We start from the raw sequence: 22,922 nt of genomic DNA on the forward strand, positions 1-22,922 counted from the left end.
ACTCACTCCAAACAGAGGTGCATGTGGCTTTGGTTCAAAAGCAGCATGTTATTGTAGGTAGGAGCCCACGTGTGCAGTTTGCATGGTACGAGCTAGAGTAATAAACTCTGGCAGCTGTGTTTGAAAGTAGCAATTAAATCCCTGCTGCCAGAAGGTGTTCATTGTTAGTGGGAGTTGTCGGAATGAACTTTGACTCGCTTTTGTTTGTTCTCGAAGAAACATGGCAGCCCTTCAAGGCTTCAGTTAGGCAAGATGGTGGCTCTAGCTAAAATAAATGGCATACAAAAGGCAACAGGCATAAAACTGACATGATGCTAATGAGTAGCTGGTGTCATCAGTTTAGTTTAGCATATTAAGAGGCCTCAAACGAAAGTGAAAAAAGTAATTTTTGAGCTGATGATGATGCTTTCTGGGGACATGATCACTGATGTTTTTCACCTACAAATTCTAATGATATTCCAGTCAATAGATTTTAAGTTTTACGCTAAAAATACCACACAGTGTATGTTGCCATCATCACTAGGTTTCATTTTCTTGGTAACAGTAATGTCCGTATATAATTCTACAGTAAGGTATAAGCTCTTTCACTGGACTTTGACATACACGTCACTAGCATGTCCATAAAAATCACCTAATTCAACATTTCACATCCTGTTCGTCAAGAAAAATCCCTCCAAAAGCAGGCAGTTTTAATCTGAGATACCCTCTCTGTAGGCAGAAAATGTTCTCACTGTGCAGCGAAGAGTTACAGTAGCTGATCTGTCGTATTTCAGAAATCAGTGTGTTTGCTGAGCAGCAGAGGCTGAGGAAGTCAGGCGACACCTGCATGGAGCAGCAGCACTCGCAGAATGACTGCCTCGCTCGATTGTTCCGCAGTTCAGAGCCATTTCCTTAATCTTTTATAGGGACATAAAGTTGTAGAAGGCTGCGCTCATCCTTTTTAATGGTAGTATGCAAGAAAGGGTACAGTATGAAGAGTGGAAGGGCAGCTCATAGTTTTTGCACCAAAGTAAAAACCCTTTGAGCCTCTCATCCTGAACTTCACAGAATAGCTTTTGAAGATATTCAAGCCCACTTAGTAAGGATACCTCTTGAGTTCTTACACACAGGTCTGTACTCACTTGAAAAAATAAGCAAGTAAAAAATCTTTTCAAACATTACAAACTTGTATTGTGATGAATGATTATTTCATGCATTGCAAATGTGTGATTCATTAATGAGATGTCAAATGTTTTTGAGTCTCTGGTGCAAAGAAATGAGCAATTCTTTGGGCAAAGAAGTCTGTGTTAGTAAGTTATTCTTTGGTGTTTGTCGTTATGCTATGATTTGGTCAGCAGTAGAATAAAATAAAATAAAAATCTTTTAATTGCATTTAGCAGTAGGTTTTAGTTGTTGGAAGGCCGTGATCTTTCCCACAGTGCATCATAGAGCGAACATCCCTGGTAGCTTGACTTGGAAACCATTCTCGCTCCAGCCACCCATCTTATGGGGGCGGGGGGAAGGCGGGGCTTGAGCCCCATGGAATGTACTGTATGCCTTTCTGTGTCAGACAGTTGTTTGTTTTGGAATGGGAGACGATGTGAATCTGAGCCCGATGCACCCACATGCTGTCCTTGTGCTCAGGTTGTTGAGGGTGGGGGCCTTTCACCTACAAGGGCAATGTGATCTCATCCTTCAGGGGCAGCGAGACATTTAAATGCAGGGGAGGGAGGGAGGGAGGGGGTTGGGAACAGCAGCAAGTATTTTTTCCGAGATGTCAAATTCATCAAATTTATTTTCTGCTTACCAAAAAAATCTCTTAAATATTCTAGGCACATTGGAAGGAATAATTTTGAGCAATTTAAAGGTCAAAATGGCAATATAGGCAGCATTTTGAGGTCTCTCATACATACAACTGTAATCTTCAGTTACTAGATCAAAAGTGGATGCTTATGTCATTACGTGATGAGGCAACTCATAGAGAAGTTGATGCGAAAACTCCATAAATGTCAACTCCAGACTGTTGCTCTCTTTCTTATTTCCTCTCTGTCGGCCTCACTCCCACCCACACATGCTCTCACACACATGCTCACAGCGACTGTAACCCACCGCAACTCAGCTGGAATAGCTCCAGACCTTTAGGGCTCAGAGAGAGTTTGATTTGTGTTGACTTCCTGCAGGAACTCCCCCTCTCCTCAGCCCACAGCTCAAAGACTATCAATTAGTTCCTTATTATGATCCCTGGGAGGGCAATAAAAGTTAGAGTGGGTTCAAAAGAGCACAAAGGCAGGCAGGCAGACAGACACATGCCCCCCCCCCCGCACATGTGCGCGCGCACACACACACTCTTAACCTTTTTTGACCAGTCAGTGTTAGAGGTACAGTTGGACATCCTCACTGGCAGTCCTGTGGGTGGCTGTTACTGCCTCTCCTTCCTATTTACATTTTCCAAACAATGCTCACCGCCCACATACATGACTCACAGAGACCTGTTTTCTGTCCATCTTTGCTGTCAGCTTGTTAAACCTTCAGCAGGTGTTTGTGGGACCAGTGTGATGTTTGGATGTGTTGTGCTATTGGGGGAACATATATCATTTGCTTTGAGTATTTGAAACAGTAGCTCAAGGTAACTGGTGGTAGAGGTGAGAGGTGTATTTGAGGTTAAAAAAGAATAAATAAGCATAATAATTTATTGCTAGTTATCACACTAAAGCTGCATTTTGTGTGTTGTTGTTTTTTCTGATTTCCTCTACACTAAAAGTTCTGCCAGTGTGTAATAATTTATCTCACTGCTTCAAGGTATTATAAAATGTCCCTCGCTGTAGTTAGATAAATTATCATAGCAACGAGCAGCCTGGTTATTAATTGTAACTAGGCTGCCTGTTGCTATAAATTGGTGGTTACTTTAATGATTAGAGAGGTCACAGCAGCTATTTTAGAAACACATATGCACACAGGTAGTGATTTAAGCAGTACAGCAAAAAATTATTTTTCTATTTAAGGAAGAAAAAGGGAAAAAACAAAAACTAATCTAGACCAGAAAAATATGCTCGGCTTTAGTAAAGGGTTCAGATTTCTGCTAACACTATGACACAAAACATGATCTAACAGCTGTGGCAAAGTTCAGGACTCAATCTGAGACCGGCTGCTGTGTAAAAATTTATTTTACTGTAAGACTGAGTCTGTGTGCAACAGCCCACCTGCCCGAGGTAGAACAGTACAGATTGTTCTTTACTCTTCTAAGTATTGTTACGGTAACTGTTGTTACCACTATAAACAGGCTCAGCTTTCTTATTTCCAGGATGCACATCCTATAGGAAACCCTATGGGGTTGCAAGTATTTAATAAACTCAGAGGAAATACTCCTGCAGTTAGCTGAAAACGGCAAACACAATTTCAGCCTCTGCTGCGGAAATTCACAAAGCAGATATAAATCATGCCTCATAAATGATTGTCCTGAAGGAAAAGTTGATGTTATTGCCCCCCCCCCCTGCCTTCAGAACTGCCTTCATTCTTCATGGCAATGATTCAACAAGGTGCTGGACACATTCCAGAGATTTTATTCCTTATTGACGTGATGGCACTGTGCAGTCGCTGCATATTTGTCAGCGCTATTGGAATGAGATCTGGTGACTGTGGAGTCCATTTCAGTACAGCGAATGAACAGTTGTGTTGAAGAAACCAGTTTGAAATCATTTGTGCTTAATGACATGGTGCATTATCCTACTGGAAGAACTGCCAAGAAATTGTCCCCCACACCATCATACCCCCTCCACCAATAGCCTGAACTATTGATACAAGGCAGGTTGGTGTTTTGCTGCTGTAGCTCATCTGCTCCAAGGTTTTGATGTGTTGTGCATTCAGATCTTCTGCATAGCTTGGTTGCAATGAGTGGCTACTTAACTTCCTGTTTCCTTCCTATCAGCTTGAAGCAGTCTGGCCATTTTCCTCTGACCTCTGATGCCAAAAACATCAAAACTGCTTTTCTTTGTGTAAACCCTAGAGATGTTTAAGTGAGGAAAACAACACTTAGATCACATTTCTTTCTCATTTTGATGCTCGGTTTGAACTCTATCAGGTCATCTTGCATTAAGTTGGTGCATGATTGGCTGCTTAGATATTTGTGTTAACAACCAGATGAATGGGTGTGCCTAATCAAATGGCTAGTTGAGTTTTGCTGTGAATCGTGCTGCTTTTTAATTGTAGCAAAATCTTGCGGCTGTTTCTGAAAGGACTGACGATTATTATTTGTGAAGGATTAATTAAGTGTGATTCAGATATCATGACCTTACTAAACAGAATTGAGATGGTAACCAACTGTTGGATTTTTAATTACAGAATTTTTAGATACTAGTTTCCTTTATTGCATTATTCTAATAATTCTCGCTATAATACTTTGCTCTATGCAGATAAAATCATCCCTTTCTGCAACAGTCTTTTGATTACGGGTGATTTATTTGTTATTGTGAAACTAACTACTTAACTGCCCTCAATTAAAGTGGATTTATCCTTAATTTTAAGGATTTAAACTGATGCAACAGGTCCCAGGACTATTACTTAGACTTCTTGACATTGGAAATAATGCCTCCACTAAGTGAATCTTTGCCTCTTCCTCTTCTTCTGCTTAAGGGTGTAGGAGGACCGCCTCGTGTGCTCCTCTCAACTTGCATTCCCTCCTTATTTCTGCTGTTTTTGTCCTGTCTGCTGTGATGAAGTCCACGATATGAAGGAGGCAGTGGGAGAAAAAGAGAGTGGGCTTGGTTTGTCGACAGGAGGGTGAAACAGGGCAGAGCACGGGTGCTGCTCAGCAGACTGTCTTGCTATATTGAACAGATAAAGTAAAGTCCAGCAGGCCAATCTGCCATCTTTACTTTGTTAATTAGGGATTAACACACTATTTATTTCACTGTGTCTTTCTTACACACACCTGCCCTATTATTGACTTACAGGACAGAACCAAGCCGACAGCGCGCTCCATAGAGTAAAGCTAATACAGGATACACATGAAGAATGTTGATGTTACAACATATTTCAGTAATCATGTAGTAAATTAGGACTTAAGGCTACATAGAACAATAGTTTTCATGAGTGCAGCCTATACATCCTTAAAGTTACTGATAGATGTTGTTTTTCCTATTTTAAACCCTTTTTTTCTTTAAATCACATATTTTTTTTCATCCCCTGCTTTCACTGCAGAATAAATAAGAATGGCATTACTCTTCTCATGTAGCTGTCCACAAGAAAGCAAAGAAGTGTGTTTTAAGATTTCAGTCTAGCATGTCTAAGTGCTTCAAAGCCTAAACCCTTGCTGTGGAAAGCAACATCTTGAATGCTCACATCTTTTCTTTCCTTTTTCCTCTTTTTTTAAAAATTTCTGTGACATGTGCATTACCTCACAAACACCCTATGAACTAAAGAACGGTAATACAACTTATAAATATAATAAATAATATAGATACACAAGTTATTCTCAGGCAAAGATGATGAATCTTATTACGTCTCAGCTCTGTGGCACAAGACGGCACATGGCAGGTTTCTAATTTGCAGCTATTTTGCTAGAAAGATGTCAAAAAGTGAAGCATCTCCATGCAGCCTAGATGACATCTAAGTACCATAATGTCTTCCAACTGCATGCTAACAAAGTACGGCATTAGGATTGCCAGTCTCAGATAATTATCAAGTTATTGTCGGTGCATTTCCCCACATCCTCCAACTCTGAAACACAGCAAACCTTTAAGAGCCACTTAACATTTAAATTTGTCCAATAATAAATCATTAATATGATGTAGCGCGCTTCACCAGTGTAAATTTGCTCCCTGAAACAATGTCTAATAAAAGAAAGGAAATGTATTAAGCTGAAGGAATATCTGAAAGTGGCTAGTGTAAGTGCATATACTCTAGACATTCTGATTAAATATTGAGAAGGTACTCCTGTAAAGCACAAAGACGTGAAGTACAACGACAGTGCTTGAAAAGCAGAGTTTTTTTCCCCTCTCTTTGGTAGTTCTTTTGCAGGCACCTTGCAGTTCTGTGGTATACTTAAAAAATTGTTAAGAACCAGAGAAAGCGTCAGACCAGCGAGGAAAGATCTGAGACGTTGTCTGTCTGCTGGCCCCTGTGCACTTGTTTTCCACATTTTCTTCTCTCTGAAGTTGGTGTTATGATGTGTGTGTCTGTGTATTCGTCTCGCGCCTTCAAGATGTGAGGGCTGGATGAGTGTGTGTGTGTGTTCCTGTGTTGGCACATGCGTGTGTCCCATGGGCTCTTTCATGGACACGCATATGCTTGTGTGAGTGTCTGCATTCCGTTGAGGAACAATATTTCCCCTGGCCTGAATTGAAGTTGAGCTAATATTTGTTGTGTTTGGGGAGAGAGCAGTGTGTCAACAGTAGAAAGTGAGGACCCAGGCACAGATGAGATGGCTCCATTTCACCCATGTATCCTCTAATTCTTACTGTCCCGTCTCTTATAGAAAAAGAGAGGTGCAAATATGCCTTAAAAACCCTGCTAGACATGGACTTAGCAATTTTTGACGAGCTTTTAGCAGGGCATCCTGAGGCTACAAACTTCTCTTCAGCAGTGGCTTATTGCCCCCTTGCCTCCCTCTCTCTTTTCTCATCCTCTCCCTCATTTGTTCACCACTACCCTCCCTTTTATCATCACTCTCCTCTGTCATTGCCCTCCTTCTCTGTCATCTGTTTTGCACAATCCTAGTCTCAAGATCTTCATGCAGTCGTTGGATGTATAGGTTAACCAGACAGAGTGACAGGAAAATGCAGCCGGACAGACCTCCTGCTGGCCTATTAGTTCATTATCAGGCAGAGGTGCCAGATACAGCAGCTCTTAACAACTAATAGAGCATACATTGCAAGCCACTACCTCATTACAGCAGCTCGCCCTCCTTTTTGCTTGCCTTCATTTGCTCTGTTTTTGTCGATCCCTTTATCTCTTTGCCTTTCACTGTCTGTGAGCTTGGTCAGACTGTGTAGGATCTGCTTGTTAAGGTGTCCAAATGAGATTCTGTGTGTGTGTGTGTGTGTGTGTGTGTGTGTCTCTACAGACAGTGCCCTTGTGTGTCTCCGTTTATGGGAAGACTCTAGTTATTCACCGTGATGATAAAAAGGTTTGGATAGTTCTATCAAGGCCGTGACAGAGCCGATTTTCTCTCAAATGAATAAGACAAAAAGCCAGCAGCTCTATGGTTTGGTATTGAACCTACATTTGGTTAGTGTAAAGGGTCAAGTATTTTATAACTCTTGATGAACAGCAACCTCTGAAGCCACAACTGTTTACTTTAGTGGCAGTGCCAACCTTCACAGGGTACTGGTTATACTACACGATGCAACAAGGAATGTATAACTGAATACTTCTTTCTTAGAAGGCCAACTTTTTATTTGTAACGGAAAGATTATGGTTCTCAGAAAAGTAAATATTCTCGTTGTAAAGTTCAAAAGATTAGTAATGTCAGTGTGGGCATGGTCTGGATTAAAGTACAAGGCATCGCCTCCACTAACACCAATTTGACTTGCTGCTGCAGTGAGACTCAGACAGACCTTTTGCGCTATACTATCACACGACGTTGCATGGCCATTAGGGCTGCCACGATTAGTCGACTAGTCACGATTACGTCGACTATCAAAATCGTCGACGACTGATTTAATAGTCGACGCGTCGTTTGAAGCTTTGTAAGATCACAAAAGACGCAGGAATAAGTAGCAGGATTTAAGAGTGTAATAACGGACTGAAACAGAAGATGGCAGCACTGCATGTACAAGGATGCCAGCTGCCGTTAAACCCCGAAGAAGAAGACTGTGTCCCAGAATTCATAGCGCGGCCCATCGCGGCCCTGCTCAGTTTCCGACAATGGCGGCAGCTAGTTAGTTTTAATATTACTCTTATTATTCTTTCTGGGCCACAAAATAAACGTTTAACATATTTTCAGGCGAGAATGTAGCTGTGTAAACCTCAAATATCTGCTCAGTTTATCAAGACACCGCATATTTTCAAAAGCACTCCGACGTTTTCGGAGACGTCTGTTACCCACTAGCTCCATAGCGAGCCGGGGGCTAGGTCACTAGAGCCGTGAGAACACCGGACTCTGGGCAAATCGTTTTCAAACCCACCGCCGTCTTTCGCTACTCAGGTTAAACATGATATATGAGTCACTTAGATAACTTACAAATGTTATTGTTTGGCTTTTTTCAGTATTTTATTTGTTCCTGAGTAAATCGGTTTGTCTGAGATTAAAGTTATAGTTTTTACACAGCTGAATAAACGTCAAGCAGACAGCTGATTATCAGAAGTGTGAGATGCTCAAGAATTTACTCCGGTGTCCTGTTATATTTTAGATAGCAAGGAGTTTATTAAACTTCACCGAGACAATCTGCAAATTTCATTAAAATTTAATAAACTATCATCTTGTCTTTATTTTTAGTTAGCACAGACCTTAAACACTTAAAGCTGTAAGCTAATGATAGTTATATAAGAGCAGATGCTGCTGGTGCAATAAGCTGTAGTTTTACGTCCAATGGATGATGATCTGATTAGTCGACTAATCGCAAAAATAATCGGTGACTAGTCGACTATCAAAACAATCGTTTGTGGCAGCCCTAATGGCCATACATCAAAAATTGAACCAGGCTCATATCAGGGCATAGGTGCACGCGACTGTACCCGAAGAAGGCAGGTATTCAGTACTTCTATTAACACCAAGCAGAGTAAATAGCACCCTGTGAAAAGAGTATACTGATATTGCTTTGGATTATAGACTGAATTACTACTGGTCTAATTTTTTCTTTTCACTGAAATTTTACATTAGTCTTCGGATTTCTTATTTCTTATTCTTACTTATTTCCAATTTTTCTGATTTAATCGGTACTTTTTGAGCAAAAGGACAGTATATTGGTTTCTGGGTTTATAAGAAGTAATCTTTAAATTGATCTTTTGCTGTGTAATAGATGGCTTTATGAAATTGTTGCTAAAAGTTGCTAAGTTGGATAGTTCCTATTAGATCCTTATCACTACCCCTTCCTGCACTCAATCCTTTTTACAGCACTATGGGACTTTTTAGGTAACTGTTGCTTAGACTAGAGCAGCAACACAACAGTGAAGCAATGTAATAAAAAAAAAGTGGGCTTCTGCAAATCTGTTTGGTAGCTAGTTTTTGGTGTTTGTCCTGCTTTAGCTGGTAGCAGATTGATGTCTGAGTCAGCGTAAAGCCTGTGATAAAGGCTAAAAGCAGAAAACAAACTGTAAATGTCACTGGATTGATAAAGAGAAAGAGAGCAACGTTTATCAGGCCTGTTGTGTCTGTGCACACTTTTCTGTGTTAGTGATAAAGTCAGCTTTATCAAGTTTATATTGTGTAGACTCACAAGAACGCATGCTTTTTAGTTTCTTTGTCTCCCTGAGTGTCAGAGTCGCTGAAGTTTATCGAGGTCAGACCTTTTCGTCCTCTCCGATCTGCACTGATTTTGTGTTGCAGTGAAGCTTGCACAGTTGATCCACTCTAATCCAAAAGCTTTGTTTACACAGTTTTGTACCTACATGTCTGAAATATAAAAGGGAAAAAAAGTCTCTACATGTCTGAAAATCTCGAGAGATCTTCCTGTCTGCTTTCGAGAGATGTGAGTGTCACTACAGTTTGATGTAGCCTTGTTGCAACCACCGTAAGCTGAAATTCTTCACAAAAAATTATTTTACCGTGTATATAGTATACTATCACAAAATATATAACAACAATTATACCCCAAGATTAAAAAAAAACAACTATAATTAGCTACTAAAATGTATATCACTTTTTGTTTTATTCATTCAAGTGTTTAACAATGTGCTCAATTGCTCACTCTAATATGTGTCTTATGTGTATTTATTTAATATTTATGAATGCTTGCATACATTTGTAAAACATGTATACTTATGCATGTGTGTGTGGCCTCAATCTCGTTAGTGGTCTTTGTCACTATTTAATCTGTGGCCTACCTCCTTTCGGTCTATTGTGCTTATATCTCCAGTGCATAAAGGCCTATGGACCTGTGGGGGAGGGGGCTGTTTGGAGGAGAAGAAAGGTTAAGATAAAGTTGCTTTGAACAAATTCGCTCTTTGATCAGGTGGTTCACTGGTGAAAGGCCTTTTTTCCACAAGTCAGTTGTGAGAGGAGAGATGGATAAACGTATTGTTCTGTTTCATCTCCCTTCTGTCTTCCTTTATCCTCTTTCACACTGCTGTGTAGTCCCTGCCTCTTTTGTTATGGAGAGTGACTGTGTGGAGTCGTGAAAGAAAGGCCAAACACATATGTGCACACAATGACTTAAAAGCAATGTGTTAGAATGCTTAGTGTAATTGGAAATGCCGAGAAACATCAGGAATGCAACTGAAAGGAAAACTTTTCCTGTCTCCTCTGCTTCCTTTAATTCATAGAAGTAAGAGCGTTTAATAAGCCAAAATGCTTGAATGTTTGTTGCTTTTAAAGTGTTTTTTGTCACTACAAGATAAATACTTTGCATTTTTGACTTCTGAGCAGCCAAAACAAGCAACTCAAACAAGCTGTGTTCAAACACGGAACATGTAAAACTGGTATAAATGAGAGGTTTTGGCCAATTTTCCTAAAAAGAAATAAAATAACAGACTTCGAGACAAGCCAATTGATTTCCTGCAGTCTAACCTGTTTTCCCCCCCTTTTATCATCATGAAAATATCTTCAGGGCAGACGTGGAGCTGTAGCAACCAGCTAAATGGTACAAAACACACAGATGCACAGCAACTATGTATAGGGGGGTCTTTTGAAAGCAGGGCTATTGTTATAAGAAGGGGCAGGACAGCCAAACACAGATTGGCGAATGGGACTTTAATACATGTTGCCATGGACACATTTATAGCTAGTCCAGTCACACACACTCAACACAACATGTACATAGCAGCGTCTAACATACTCACTTACTGATATTTTTCCCAATGTCCACCTGGTGCTGGAAAATCTCTTTTCTTATCTTATTTCCTGTTAGAATTTCAACTTACACAGCACGTCAGGAGGTGCTTTCTAAACACACATTCACTGTCAGACCGTGTTCTTTTTAGCCAATCACTCCATTAAGCCAGAACACAAACATTCCCACTACACTGGGCTGTTGTCTAGGCGATGATGCTGAGAGAGAAGCTACATGTTCTGACTGGTTAGTCATCTGTGCTTCATTGAAGTAAAAAAAAAAAAGAACAGGTGTCATCTACTCCAGCAGTTTAGTTCTAGTGATGCCGATGCCAGTCTGTACAGTTATGATTGATCTGTATCAGCGCTTATGATGAGCAGATTGGTAACAAGTAAATTAATAACTACATATAAGATTTGTATAACTACAGATGTTGGGGAAATCTTTTTGTTTCGCATGTCGGAAAGAAATAAAACAAAAATAAAAAGGTATCAATCTTAAAAATTGTTTACTGGCTGGGCTCTAATTTTGTGACAATGTTATCACGTTAAAGGTAGTGTAATTCTTGGCTGCTTAAGCTTAAACAAAGGGTGATATGTTAATGTATTTTATGCATATGCTGTGTTTAATATGTTGAGAATTCCTAATTCGCAGTGAAGACTGCAACCTATTATTTTAGTCTTTGTATTTCCTTCTTCAGAAATTTCACTGATAGCAGTTTTGAGTACAAAGGAGGTGTTTATTTCTGGCATTTAAAACAGTAAACAGCCAAAGTGTGCTAAAAGCAGAGTTACTAATGATTTAAACGGTACAAAAATAAAAAAAGCTGGACACTAGGTTTTGATTTAAGCTCGTGAATGGGTGAAAACAGGATACGTGATTATGTGAAACTCCTGCATGTCAGCAGTAAATCGGATGTATAAAAAAGTCGCATGAGTCTTCAACTCCTTGTTATCTTGTTATTTTACAGATAGCACAAGCACCCAAGATTCCCTCACAGGCCGATGACTTATACCTGGATGACACAGGCTCAGGAGGTTACTACCCTGAAGATGATGATGACTTTAACTCAGGGTCTGGCTCAGGTAAGACATTTTCGCACATGCTGACGGAGTTGGGTGAAGACGCTCACTTACAGTCTTAGCAAGTAATCTCTCAGAGGCATGATGACATCCATTCTCCCGTCCACTGCTTGTAACTTTTCTGAGCTCTGAGTTGTTTTGTTAGTTTTTTTTATTAACCAGCAGACTTGAGCTGTGTCATAATTTCTTCCCCCCTCTTCTCTTTCTTTAATCACCTTCCTTTCTCGCCTTTGTCTATTCTTTGTTCGCTGCCTCTCTCTCACTCGATTTTAAATTAAGATTGCCTTGTCACTGAGACTGCTGTGGGCAAGTGTGCAAATTTTACGTGTCTTTTTTATTAGTTCTTTGCTCTGCTCGCCTTAAGCACCTTTATAACACTCATTCCTTGGTCAAAAGTAACTCTATTTTTGAAGAGAGTTGTATAAATCCACAGAGAAAAGGTCAGAGTAGGTAAAAGGAGCGCAGACTGTGATCAATAACCCATTCAATACTGTACAGAGTGTATATCCTATTATTCTGCTCTGCCACTCTATGTTCTATTGGAGATTAAAACTGCAAATACATTAAAATGAATTCCACCAGTGTGAAATTAAGCAAGACAAAGTGTGTAATTCCAGACATACTGATATAATGTAAATCCATATTTTACCTCTTTGCACCCACATATCATAATCTTTACATTTTATTCTGTATTATAACATCCAGTGAAACTAACTTCCCATTAAGGATGCAGCAGGAATTACACTGACCAGATATGCGTGTTTCTTCTAGGTGGTGGTGAAGAAGCGATAGAGGAATCAGTGACTGTCACTATGGTTTATATCGAGCCCAGTGTAGGACAACCTACCCAGGATTCCACAAAAGATTTCACCCCGAGAATGGACACAGACCCGGTTAGAGAAAAATCCGGGAAGAGCATACCAAGGAAACCATTCACAACAAAGGTAAGATGTCACTTATGTCTGTGCCATAGAACTTTTATAGCACCAGACAAGAGTTTAGACGATAATGTTGCAGTTGGCCTCAAAGTGGGTGGGATTGGCAGCTGTGGTATAGGTGGGAAGGTGGGCCGTATACCAATCAGAGGCTCAGTGGATCGCTTCCCAGCTCCAACTGTCCATGTTTTGAAGTATCCTTGGGCAACTGAATCCCGAGTTGTCCCCAATGCAACATTAGAGTGTGAGTATGTGTTTGAGTGTTAGATAGAAGTGCTTAGGTGTAGATAAGAGCATTCTATGAAAGTGTGTATGGTGGGGTGAATGAGACTTTGAGTGATCAAAGTTGAGTGGAAAGGTGTGTCATTTACTACTCCCATTGTTTTAACTCACTTTGCTAAGCTAAATGCCGTTTGGGTGTTTAATTATAGCTTCAAGACATGCTCCTCAAGTACTTGCAAGGAAGCAGAAAAGATTATAGCCCTAAAAATGAGCTATTCCTTCAAGGAGACATTAAATGATTAAATGTCTTAAGTGTTTGTATCTGTTGGGATACATAGAAACACCACCAGGGATGCTGCTGGTGGAAAATTCTTGCTATGAGCTCAATTTTTTTTTCTAAGCAGCTATATTTTATAATGCCACTTTGTGACTCAGTCATTTGTAATCACGGTGGCTCATCTGTAACTGTCATGACTCAACAGAGAGTAACACAGTACCTCAGTATGTCTTTAGCTGACCCAGTATGCCATGAAATCCTCTATAATACCAGGAGCTGCGAGGTTGCTTTCAGGATAAAGATCAAGTGCTCATGTCAGATCTCACTGTTTTTGCCCCATTGCAAATTATGGAGGATTACATCTCTCTTGGACATAAGCACATATTCTGGAAGCATCCTAGATTTCATTTCTGTGTTGCACTCTTACTGTAACATGCTGGATACTACATCTGTTTGGGATTAGTCGTCAAGGTCTCAACTCCCTAAGCCTACCTGGACATGTTCCATTTTTTCCCTCTTGCCACTGTCCTGTCTTAGGCCAAACGTGCTGGCTCACTTCCATTTTGGCACCTTGCACACTTCTTACTGTTGTTTGAAAAAATACATGGGCCCAAATAGTTTGCCTAGTTTTCTAGATGTTTAAAAAAAACCTTGGGGTCACTGGCTCAGTTTTTGTTGCCTACTTTTCCAGGGGATTCCACTAATCTCTTTGGAATATCTGGATTTGTTACATTTTCATCTTTATTCAGCATTTTTAGATTTCACTGGCCAGATTACATTTTAGCCCCGCCTCAATTTTTGAGTAGACAGCCGTACTAAAAATTTGTTTTTCCTCTAAAAGGTAACTATTTGGGAAAATGCACACATTAGTTAGATGACCTCTCATGTGTCTGAGCTAATACTAAAGCAACAGCTAGTTAGTGAAGCTTAATATACAGCATAGACTGATTACCAGACGCTACAATAACATGTGCTTACCTCTGAAATCGTATATTTTCCTAGAAGCTTTGCCAACACTGTAAGGTTTCAAGGAATCAGAAATTGTACACACAAACCCTTAACTATCAGTTTTTCTCTTAAGCAAGATAAAATAATTTGCTTGGTCCTCCAGCTGTTTCCATTCTTTATGTGAAGCTAAGCTAAATGGGTGCTGGCTTTAATTTCATAATAAAAAATATTGGACATGTTTGAGCTTTTTATCAGTCTTTTTCATTTATCAAAAGTTCAAAGCAGGAAACAAAAAAGTTCCAAAAATATTAAACACATTCTTTACATCTGGGAATGAAACCTCAAATGGATTTGGCCATCATGCCAAGAAAAACATATGTACCCACATCCTCTAAAAGCAAAAAAGGACTATAGGTGGATGGAATGTGAAAGTTAGCAGTAAATAAGCTTGCCCTTAATTTTTCAGCTTCTTTTTTTTAAAAATCAACAACTTTCTTTTGGCTCTTCCCCCACCTTGTCTTCGCCCAGGCACCAGTGCCAGATACAGAGGACACGCAGAGGACTAGCACGACTAGCACCCCCGGCTCACCTCCAAATCCCGTTGAGGTCCACACTGAAAACCTCTTCCAGAGGACGGAGGTGTTGGCAGGTATGTGTCGTAGTATGCCAGAGCAGACACCAAACCAAATATACAGTGCTGTGCAAAAGTCTTGAGTCTTTCTTTTTATTTTGCTTCCAAGGAGACAGACTTTTTTGGTTTTTTGAGGGGGTGGGGGGAGTTTCTCAAGTGGTCTTGAGAAATAGTTCTTAAGGTTTTCTGATGGTCTTTCAAAGCTTGTATTTGAACATTGGCTGCTTTGTGTGTCACTTTAAGCCCAGTGCTTGTATGTGACCATTTTCAGAGGAATGTTTTTTGTTGTTAAGCCACTTAACACTGACCTATGAGTCCTTCAAGTATAGAAAGGGGACCTAACTTGAGGGATGAAGCAGTGTTGTTTCCACACAACAGACAACTTAGTAAAGAATCACTTTTAAATTGTATCTTGAGGCAGAGCATCGTTTGTTCCTATTTTGTTACTTGAATCTACAAAAACTGTCAAAGATAATACATTTTGACATGCATAAAATAGTATTTTTGCGCAATCAAAGTGATTCCCAAAGAGCTTTTATGTTAGTTCAAAACCATACCTGCATAGGAAGACACAATGGGACACAATTAGTCGTGGATTGGCCTCCACAGAGTTCAACCTTAACATTATTGAAGTAGTATGGGATCATGATGACAAAGAATGGAACAAAGGGCAGCTAACATCCAAAGAAGAGCTTTGAATGTCCTACAAGAAGCCTGGAGAACTATTCCTGAGGACTGCTCAAAGAAATTAATGCAACGCTTACCTAAGAGAGTTCAGGCTGTGTCAAAGAGTAAAAGTTGCTGGAACAAATACTGATTTTTGTTTATTCAAGCTCATTAGAATTGTAAAACCTTGACTTAAATTTCAGAGAGTAGGATTATATAGTATTCATATTTGTTTCAGTGTTTTTGATGTGCCAATTTGTTAAGTCTAGGAAAACAAGATACCTATTTTCCCAAAGTGTTTGTTCAAACGTTCCTCAACATCATTATGTTCTTTCATGTGTTTAAGTAGTCATTTATCTTTCCATCCCCTCAGCCTTCCTTCATAATATGTTACGTGAGCATATTTTCAACAAACAATCTCTGAAATCTCAGTAATATTATCCCTGAAGTCTCTCACCTGAACCAGAATAGCTGCTTCATAAATGTTCCTCTGTGGGACCTTGCAGAGTTCAGACCATCGTGGATGTTTCAAGTGTGTGTTACTCGGTTTGAATACATAAAAGAGGATGGAAAGGAATATTTCTGACTCAAAACCGCCGAGCTCTCTGATGCTGTATCTATCTCCATGTGTGTCTGAGGGAAACCTTGATTGGCACCTACTTTGCTGCGATATCCATCTGGTGTTGGCAAAATGCAGAAACAACATCAACAAGGACAAATCAGGACAGCCTCAAAGACTTTTCCTTTCATTTCCCTCCCACTGATCAACTCACTTCATCTTTTGGCATATTGCTCTTGGATCGTGATAGGAAAAAATATTATTGCATGCAGTCTTTGGATAAAGTCTGAGAAAATTGAAATATACCTGGTCCTCTCCCCACTTCCCACCCCTGCAAAAACCCACCATCTTTTGCTCTCTTCTCCACCTCTTCTCTTCCTCTGGATTATATTCATTACTTTTCGTTCCCCTTGTGACTTCTATAAAAAAATAATTGCCCATAATGTAATTTTCACAATTCTCTCTGTATTGCATTACTGCTTCTTGGAGCTCGGCAGTTGGGTGTGTAGCAGGGTCTTTACCCCTGAGAGAGCAGGGCTAGTCAACAAGTGGAAACCTAAGGTGCAGCAGAGGGCAGATTGTAGCACCAGGAGAGACCCTAAATAGATTTAGGAGCTATAAAGGAACCTCATGCAGGCATAATTGAAAGGGAGGGATTTCAGGGTGGGTGGATTTCATTCAGAGTCCCCTTATGGTAGCCTGCTATTAGCCCACTGGTGCACTGCACAGTGTGTCCTCCACAGAAAGTCTAACTTCTAGTATCTCTAAACTACATTTCACTATCCTGAATGGATATTTCTGAGACATCTTCCAGATCAGCATGTATTTAATGTATAATACAGGATGGCTGCTGAAAATGTGAATTCATCAGATGGTGGAAAAATTTGTTTCAAGCTTAAAAAATGAAAAGCAGTCACAAAAAACATGATGTAGTATAACAGCGAAACATCCTGTACCTAGTTCAAAACCAGAAAACACCAATGGCAAAGGAGTCTGAGAAAACAGGTCAAAGCCCGACCAGCACATTTTGTCTTTATCAGTCACAGTCATGGTGGCGACTCAGAGGAACGCTTCCTTATGCTACATACATCAATAAATTTGCTCAAGAAATTCCTACTCATGGAAGGCACTGTCTTATACTCACTTTAAGAAAGAGACTGCTTTCTTTGTTGGGATACATAATCACATCCTGCAATTTTTCAGTATCGTAGCTGCTAAGAAATACCTCTCCCAAATAGTCTAGACAAATTTCTAAGCTATCTCTGCTATCTTTATATATCTTTCAATATTAATACAATACAGTAATACAAGTAATGCAATTAGTACAAGACGGTAGTAATACAAAACAATGCAATTTCTAGTGAAGTTGCAGTGCAATTTTTGGTTCTTTTGGATTTGGTCTGAGGCTTGCTGCTAAAAAGAGGTAAAAGGATTAGCAGTGGCTAACAAAGTTGAAGGCAATGGAACCAAAAAAAAAGTGGCTGGCAATATTATAATAGAATAGAGGTATACTTAATAAAATACAACTAATAAGTTTGCCACTGATATACTTAATAAAGTGGTTGCTGGTGTGCCTAAAAGTACCTAGGTAGGTAAACTGACCGGCCGTTTTAAATTTCACAACATTAACATTGTACCAAAAGAATACTGGATTAGGGGGAGGGTGTGTATGTAAACTGCATTCTGGCTCGGTGTCTGAGTTGCTCAGTTCAGACGCAGGATCGAGTTAAAGCCTTACCGTCCCATTTGGTGTTAATGACCTGTTTTTGTTTGCTTTCCCTCGCTGTATTTATTTGCCTGACTTTTGATGATCTAGCCAATGCCACAGGCTTTTTCCTGTAAAACCTCAATCGGCAGTCACTGAACGGAATATAAACCTTGCTGAACCAACAGCAGTCGGGGCCAACAGGACTGTGCACTAATCAAGGATTGGCGCTCGAATATCCTGCTAACGTAACGCTAAATTTTAAGCTCAGCAACATATTGAAAGAGGTGAAATTAAACGTTAAGAAACTCTTCGACTCTGTATCTCCTGAGACAAGTTGCAGTTTTTTTTCCATTGACGTGAAGTAACCGCATTAGTCTGAGCAATCATTCGTGAGGGTTGTTGCCTGGTTTCAACACATTTAAGCCATCAATTTTCATCATTGCTGTTGAGTTGCATTCATGCTGAAATTTGCTGCAGCAGTTCCAGAAACAGCTGTTAAAGCAAACAGTTGTGTAACTGACTGCATATGATCGAGACACAATTAATCTTAAAACGTATTATTTTGGACATAGTTAAGGTGTTATTACACACACACACACACACACACACACACACACACACACACGACATTGATTTGAACTTCCAGCATTGATATTCACTCTCCATTCCTGTCTTTGCCTCTCTCAGCTGTTATTGCAGGTGGTGTTATTGGCTTCCTGTTTGCCATCTTCCTCATCCTCCTCCTGGTGTACCGCATGAGGAAGAAGGATGAGGGCAGCTATGACTTGGGAGAGAGAAAACCCTCCGGCGCAGCCTATCAGAAGGCTCCAACCAAGGAGTTTTATGCATAAAACCCGCTCTCCCCTCACCAGTTAAACAAAATCACGAAGGACTGTCAACAGCACAGTCCAATAACAGAAAACCTGCTTAAACATGAGAAACAACAAAATGTTTTAAAGTTGATTAAGGTAAAATAGGAAAGCTTTTGCGTAGAGTAATGTAATTACGACCTTTTCTTTCTTCTTCTTTTTTTTTTTTTGAAATGAAAACCAAGCATTTCTCATTTAAGGCATCTGACTATATTTAAACATTTTGTGTATTATTTGAAAAGGCTGAAAAAAAATTAAAACAGGATGTGTAAAGATGAGGCAACTGACCGCTTCTGTTTTCTGTCAGAGGAGCTGTTTTTCGTCACTGACTACTTTTAACTGTAGCAGTATGTTATTTGTAAAGGAAAAAAAAATTAAAAGTGGAAATAATTGAATATAATTATTCTGTATCAAACCTACTTTCTTTTTTTTTTCTGTTTTTGTCCTAGCATGTCTGATGTTGATCTCTAAAAGGTGTATTACGTTAATTTATCTTTTTCTCTGATGTTTAAAAAAAAATGCCTTTGTAGTTTTAATGAAGCTCTTTGGTCTTCATATTAACGCTGTTAACGGTCAATGTAAATGTTCTCCCTTCAGGTTACAATGTTTATTATTTGCTCTCACATCAGTTTTTTGGTCAGTGTGAGCGTTTCATCATGTCTTGTTTATTTGTATGTTCTGCTCTCGCTGTAGTCTCTTTTCTCTTTTTTTTTCCAAACGCAGGAATTCGTCTTTAAAAGAAGAAAAACATGTCAGGGCTCAAGGAAATCCACAAACCTCTCTTCTTCTTCTTCTCTATTTAATTCATTCTCTTTCCATTTTGTACATTCACTGCTTTTGCTTTCCACTGTTGTTGTCCAGCTGTGCGTGCGTGCGGGGGGGAGTATTACCTCTCCGTGGCTTCTTGTGTTTTTGGCCCATAGTCCCCCCCCCTTTTCTCCTCCTCCTCCTTGATGGGTCCCTCAAGTTTACTGACTGCACCCAAATTCTGCTAGCAGACTTTAACCTTTGCATTTCCTCTCTGTCTTTCTGTTTTCCCCCAAATCCCCTCACTCGTACCTTCTTTATAAACAGAGTACAGCCAGTTGAGCTGTCAGTCCTCCCCCTCCCTGGTTGCCTGGTGTCATTGTCTGTGTCCCATTGTAGGTACTTTAGGCCCAAAGATTTACTCAGTGAAGGCGAGCTACTTCTTGGACACGAGGCTGGGGCCCAATCCTCACATGCAGTGCACATACTTAAGCAGAAGACCTTTGAGAAACCCAGTTTCTGATTCATAGATACATAAGGCTGCACAGAATATGTAAAACAGTGTTATATCGGAATAGTCTTTGACAAGACACCCATGTTGAGGGCTATTTTTTTTTTCCTTTGGTCAGTCCTTACATTTCTAAAGAGCTTTCTCTGAGAGGTGAGGTTGTTTAGCAGGTTTAAAAACTAAAGAAGTTGTTTTGATGCCATTTTACATCTCAAAATCAAGTGTTTTAAAATGCCACATGTTGGCTGCTGTAGGATGGCCATGTAGCTACATCAAATAAAAACGGAGGTTATGGTCACATGACGGCAAGTCATAGTTGTCTTTTCCTTTTAATGATACATCTGCATTAACTTGCTCTTAAGAGACATTTATTTGTCAGGCAGGTTTGTGAAGTTGCCTTTTTTTTCTTTTTCTTTTAGATGTACAGTAATGTGAAGTAGATGTAGTATTGTCTAAACTTCTAACACCACCCCCACATGCAGCTGTTCATCCCTCTACCTCTCCATTCCTTGTGTTTCTCTCTTCTTCTTTCAGTCTCTCTGTGATCCTTTTTGTCTGCTTCCTTTGTCTTTTGTTGTAATAGGACCTAAGTTACTGAACTATACTGAAAAACCCAAAGACTCAAAGTATTTTACTTCCCATACCTACTCCCCTACATCGTGGCCACATCGTGTCATTTCCTCATCTTCTTTGTCTTCTTTCTTTTTCTTTTACCTCCCCTTTTTATTAGAGACCTGACCTTTGAGTCCAATTACTTATTAGTATAAGAAAATAAATATAAATATATATATATATAAATGTATATTCACAAATGTTTTAAACCTTCAAAGTGCCTACCATTTGGAAATGTACTTGCTCAACGGGAGCACGTGTCGGGTGTGTACACAGAGGAGGGGTGTAAGCGACTTGACTGGCGTTCTGTGAGCATGGATGACTGTAATGGTAACTTTTTTTTAGTCTTACAAAAGCTGACAGTATTGTACCTATAAGTTGAAACAACACTACTGAATAAACATTGTGGCCTAATATCCAACTGCTTTTGCCGTCGTCTTTTAAAATTCCATTTCCTCTTGAATCTGTTGGTTGTAAGAATTTTCAAATCAATAGTAGCAACTCCTCACAGGCAATTAGGCGTTTTTGCTGTTTGTTACCGAGTGATTTTTGGTTTCAGGCAATTTACTCGGCTTTTCAAATATGACAGTTTAGTGGGTTTTTCTGTCTCAAATGATAGTAGATTCAATATCTTATTAGACAAACAAATTTTAAGGGCGTCATGTCACGTGACCTCTGAAAATTATCAGCTTTTTTCTTGACTATATTTTTTATTGAGTAAGATTCACTCTATGGACAAAAGTACAAGGTCTCCTAAACATTAGACCTCTAGAAGCTGCTTGGCCATGGAAACTCATGCAACGAAGTTCCCGGCACACAACTATCATGCTGATGATGACAGAGATGGTTCTGATCTGCTCAGGGCTGAGTTGCTGTCCTTCCTAAATGCTTCCACTTTGGAAAAAATTACAGTTAATCATGGAATATCTAAGAGCAAAGAAATTTCACAAATTCACCAAGGATTACCAAAAGTTGAATTCAGTGAATGGTTTAGAACAACCAAACATAACAAAATTTCATAATAAAAGAAATAATTAACTTCATGCAGATTGAGGGAAATGGTGTTTATCTTCTCTCACTAAAAAAATAAAGGGCTTTGGTAACAGGTAAAAACAATTAACTGAAAATGACTTATGAAAACAAAAGCATGTGCAACAGATATATTTAACAAAGTAAATGTACTTCTGTCATTTTCCAGTATCTTTATAACTTCACCAGAAAGCAAGAATTTTCTGTTTTCCCCGCTGTCTCCGTAATTTTGCTTGTAACTGCTTTGATCTTCTCATTGCTCATACCGAGGCTGCTGGCTCGTGCTGGCTCTGAGCTCTGCATAGCTTTAGCCACATTGCCTTTGTTAGCATTGGCTCGATTAGCTGGGTGACGGTAATCTAAGTGTGACATCTGCTGCAATTGCAAACATTTTCATGATGGTGCCTCTAAGACTTACTGTGTTTCCACTCAAACAAAGGCTGTGTAAAAACTTAATAGCAATACATAATAATATCATGTTGGAGTAATAAGAAAAATTAATTCCCAATAGTGAAAACTTTGGTAAAGTTTGTGATGTTATTCAAGCAATGTTTTTAGTTTTTCCCATTTCAATCCTCAGAATTCCAGCAACTTCACCAACTTCAAGAAGCATGCGTGCAACAAAAAAGGATGTAGCCACTGAGGCATGACCTGCTGATTTGTTAACAATTTTTTAAGCCTTAAAGGCCAGAGAATTATGACTTAATCCAACTGCTGGAAAACTAGCCTGTGGTAATGCTACATCGACTCCAAGCGTGGATGTGAAAGCGTGTGGGTGGTTGTCTGTCACTGGTGTGAGCCATGTGATGGACCGGTGACCTGTCCAGGGATTAACCTGTCGTTTGCCCTGTGATATCCAGGATAGGTTACAGCCGATGACCTTTGAGCATCAACGTCTCAATACTTCCTGATAACAGTCCCTGATAGCAGGTCACGAAAGCTGAGTACTATCTCTCCTCTGGTTGAGAGTCGATTTGTGAAGGGAGGCAGCTGACACATAAACGGAAAACAAAGAAAGCACAATATGTTATACAGTCAACCATATCAATCACACCTTTCCATTTTCAGAGGGCTCTTTGTTATTTTAGCCCATATTTTAACATTTATGTAAACATCTTTGAGCAAAAGTTTCTCTCGGGACCTTTTGGCAAATGATACAGAAAACAAATGCCTCGCTTCAGGTTCAATAACATTCTGCTGTTTGTGTACCAGTTAGACAAACGAT

General features: G+C 39.6%; 1 protein-coding gene across 1 annotated transcript in view; it reads left to right on the forward strand.

Moving 5' to 3' along the window:
- The window catches only part of sdc2 (syndecan 2), a 42,749-nt gene extending 21,665 nt beyond the window's left edge, over window positions 1–21,084 (forward strand). Inside the window, exons 2-5 of the mRNA XM_085261328.1 lie at window positions 11,875–11,989; window positions 12,758–12,930; window positions 14,897–15,017; window positions 18,620–21,084. Coding sequence (XP_085117454.1) covers window positions 11,875–11,989; window positions 12,758–12,930; window positions 14,897–15,017; window positions 18,620–18,783 — 573 coding nt within the window. The 3' untranslated portion in view covers window positions 18,784–21,084. The remainder of the gene's footprint in view (window positions 1–11,874; window positions 11,990–12,757; window positions 12,931–14,896; window positions 15,018–18,619) is intronic.
- Window positions 21,085–22,922: the final 1,838 nt, after the last annotated feature.

The sequence above is a fragment of the Mchenga conophoros genome, linkage group LG22 (assembly GCF_057382185.1).
Source record: "Mchenga conophoros isolate Kocher_MC1m ecotype Shallow Benthic linkage group LG22, M_conophoros_male_GT1.1, whole genome shotgun sequence".
NCBI classification, from domain to species: domain Eukaryota; kingdom Metazoa; phylum Chordata; class Actinopteri; order Cichliformes; family Cichlidae; genus Mchenga; species Mchenga conophoros.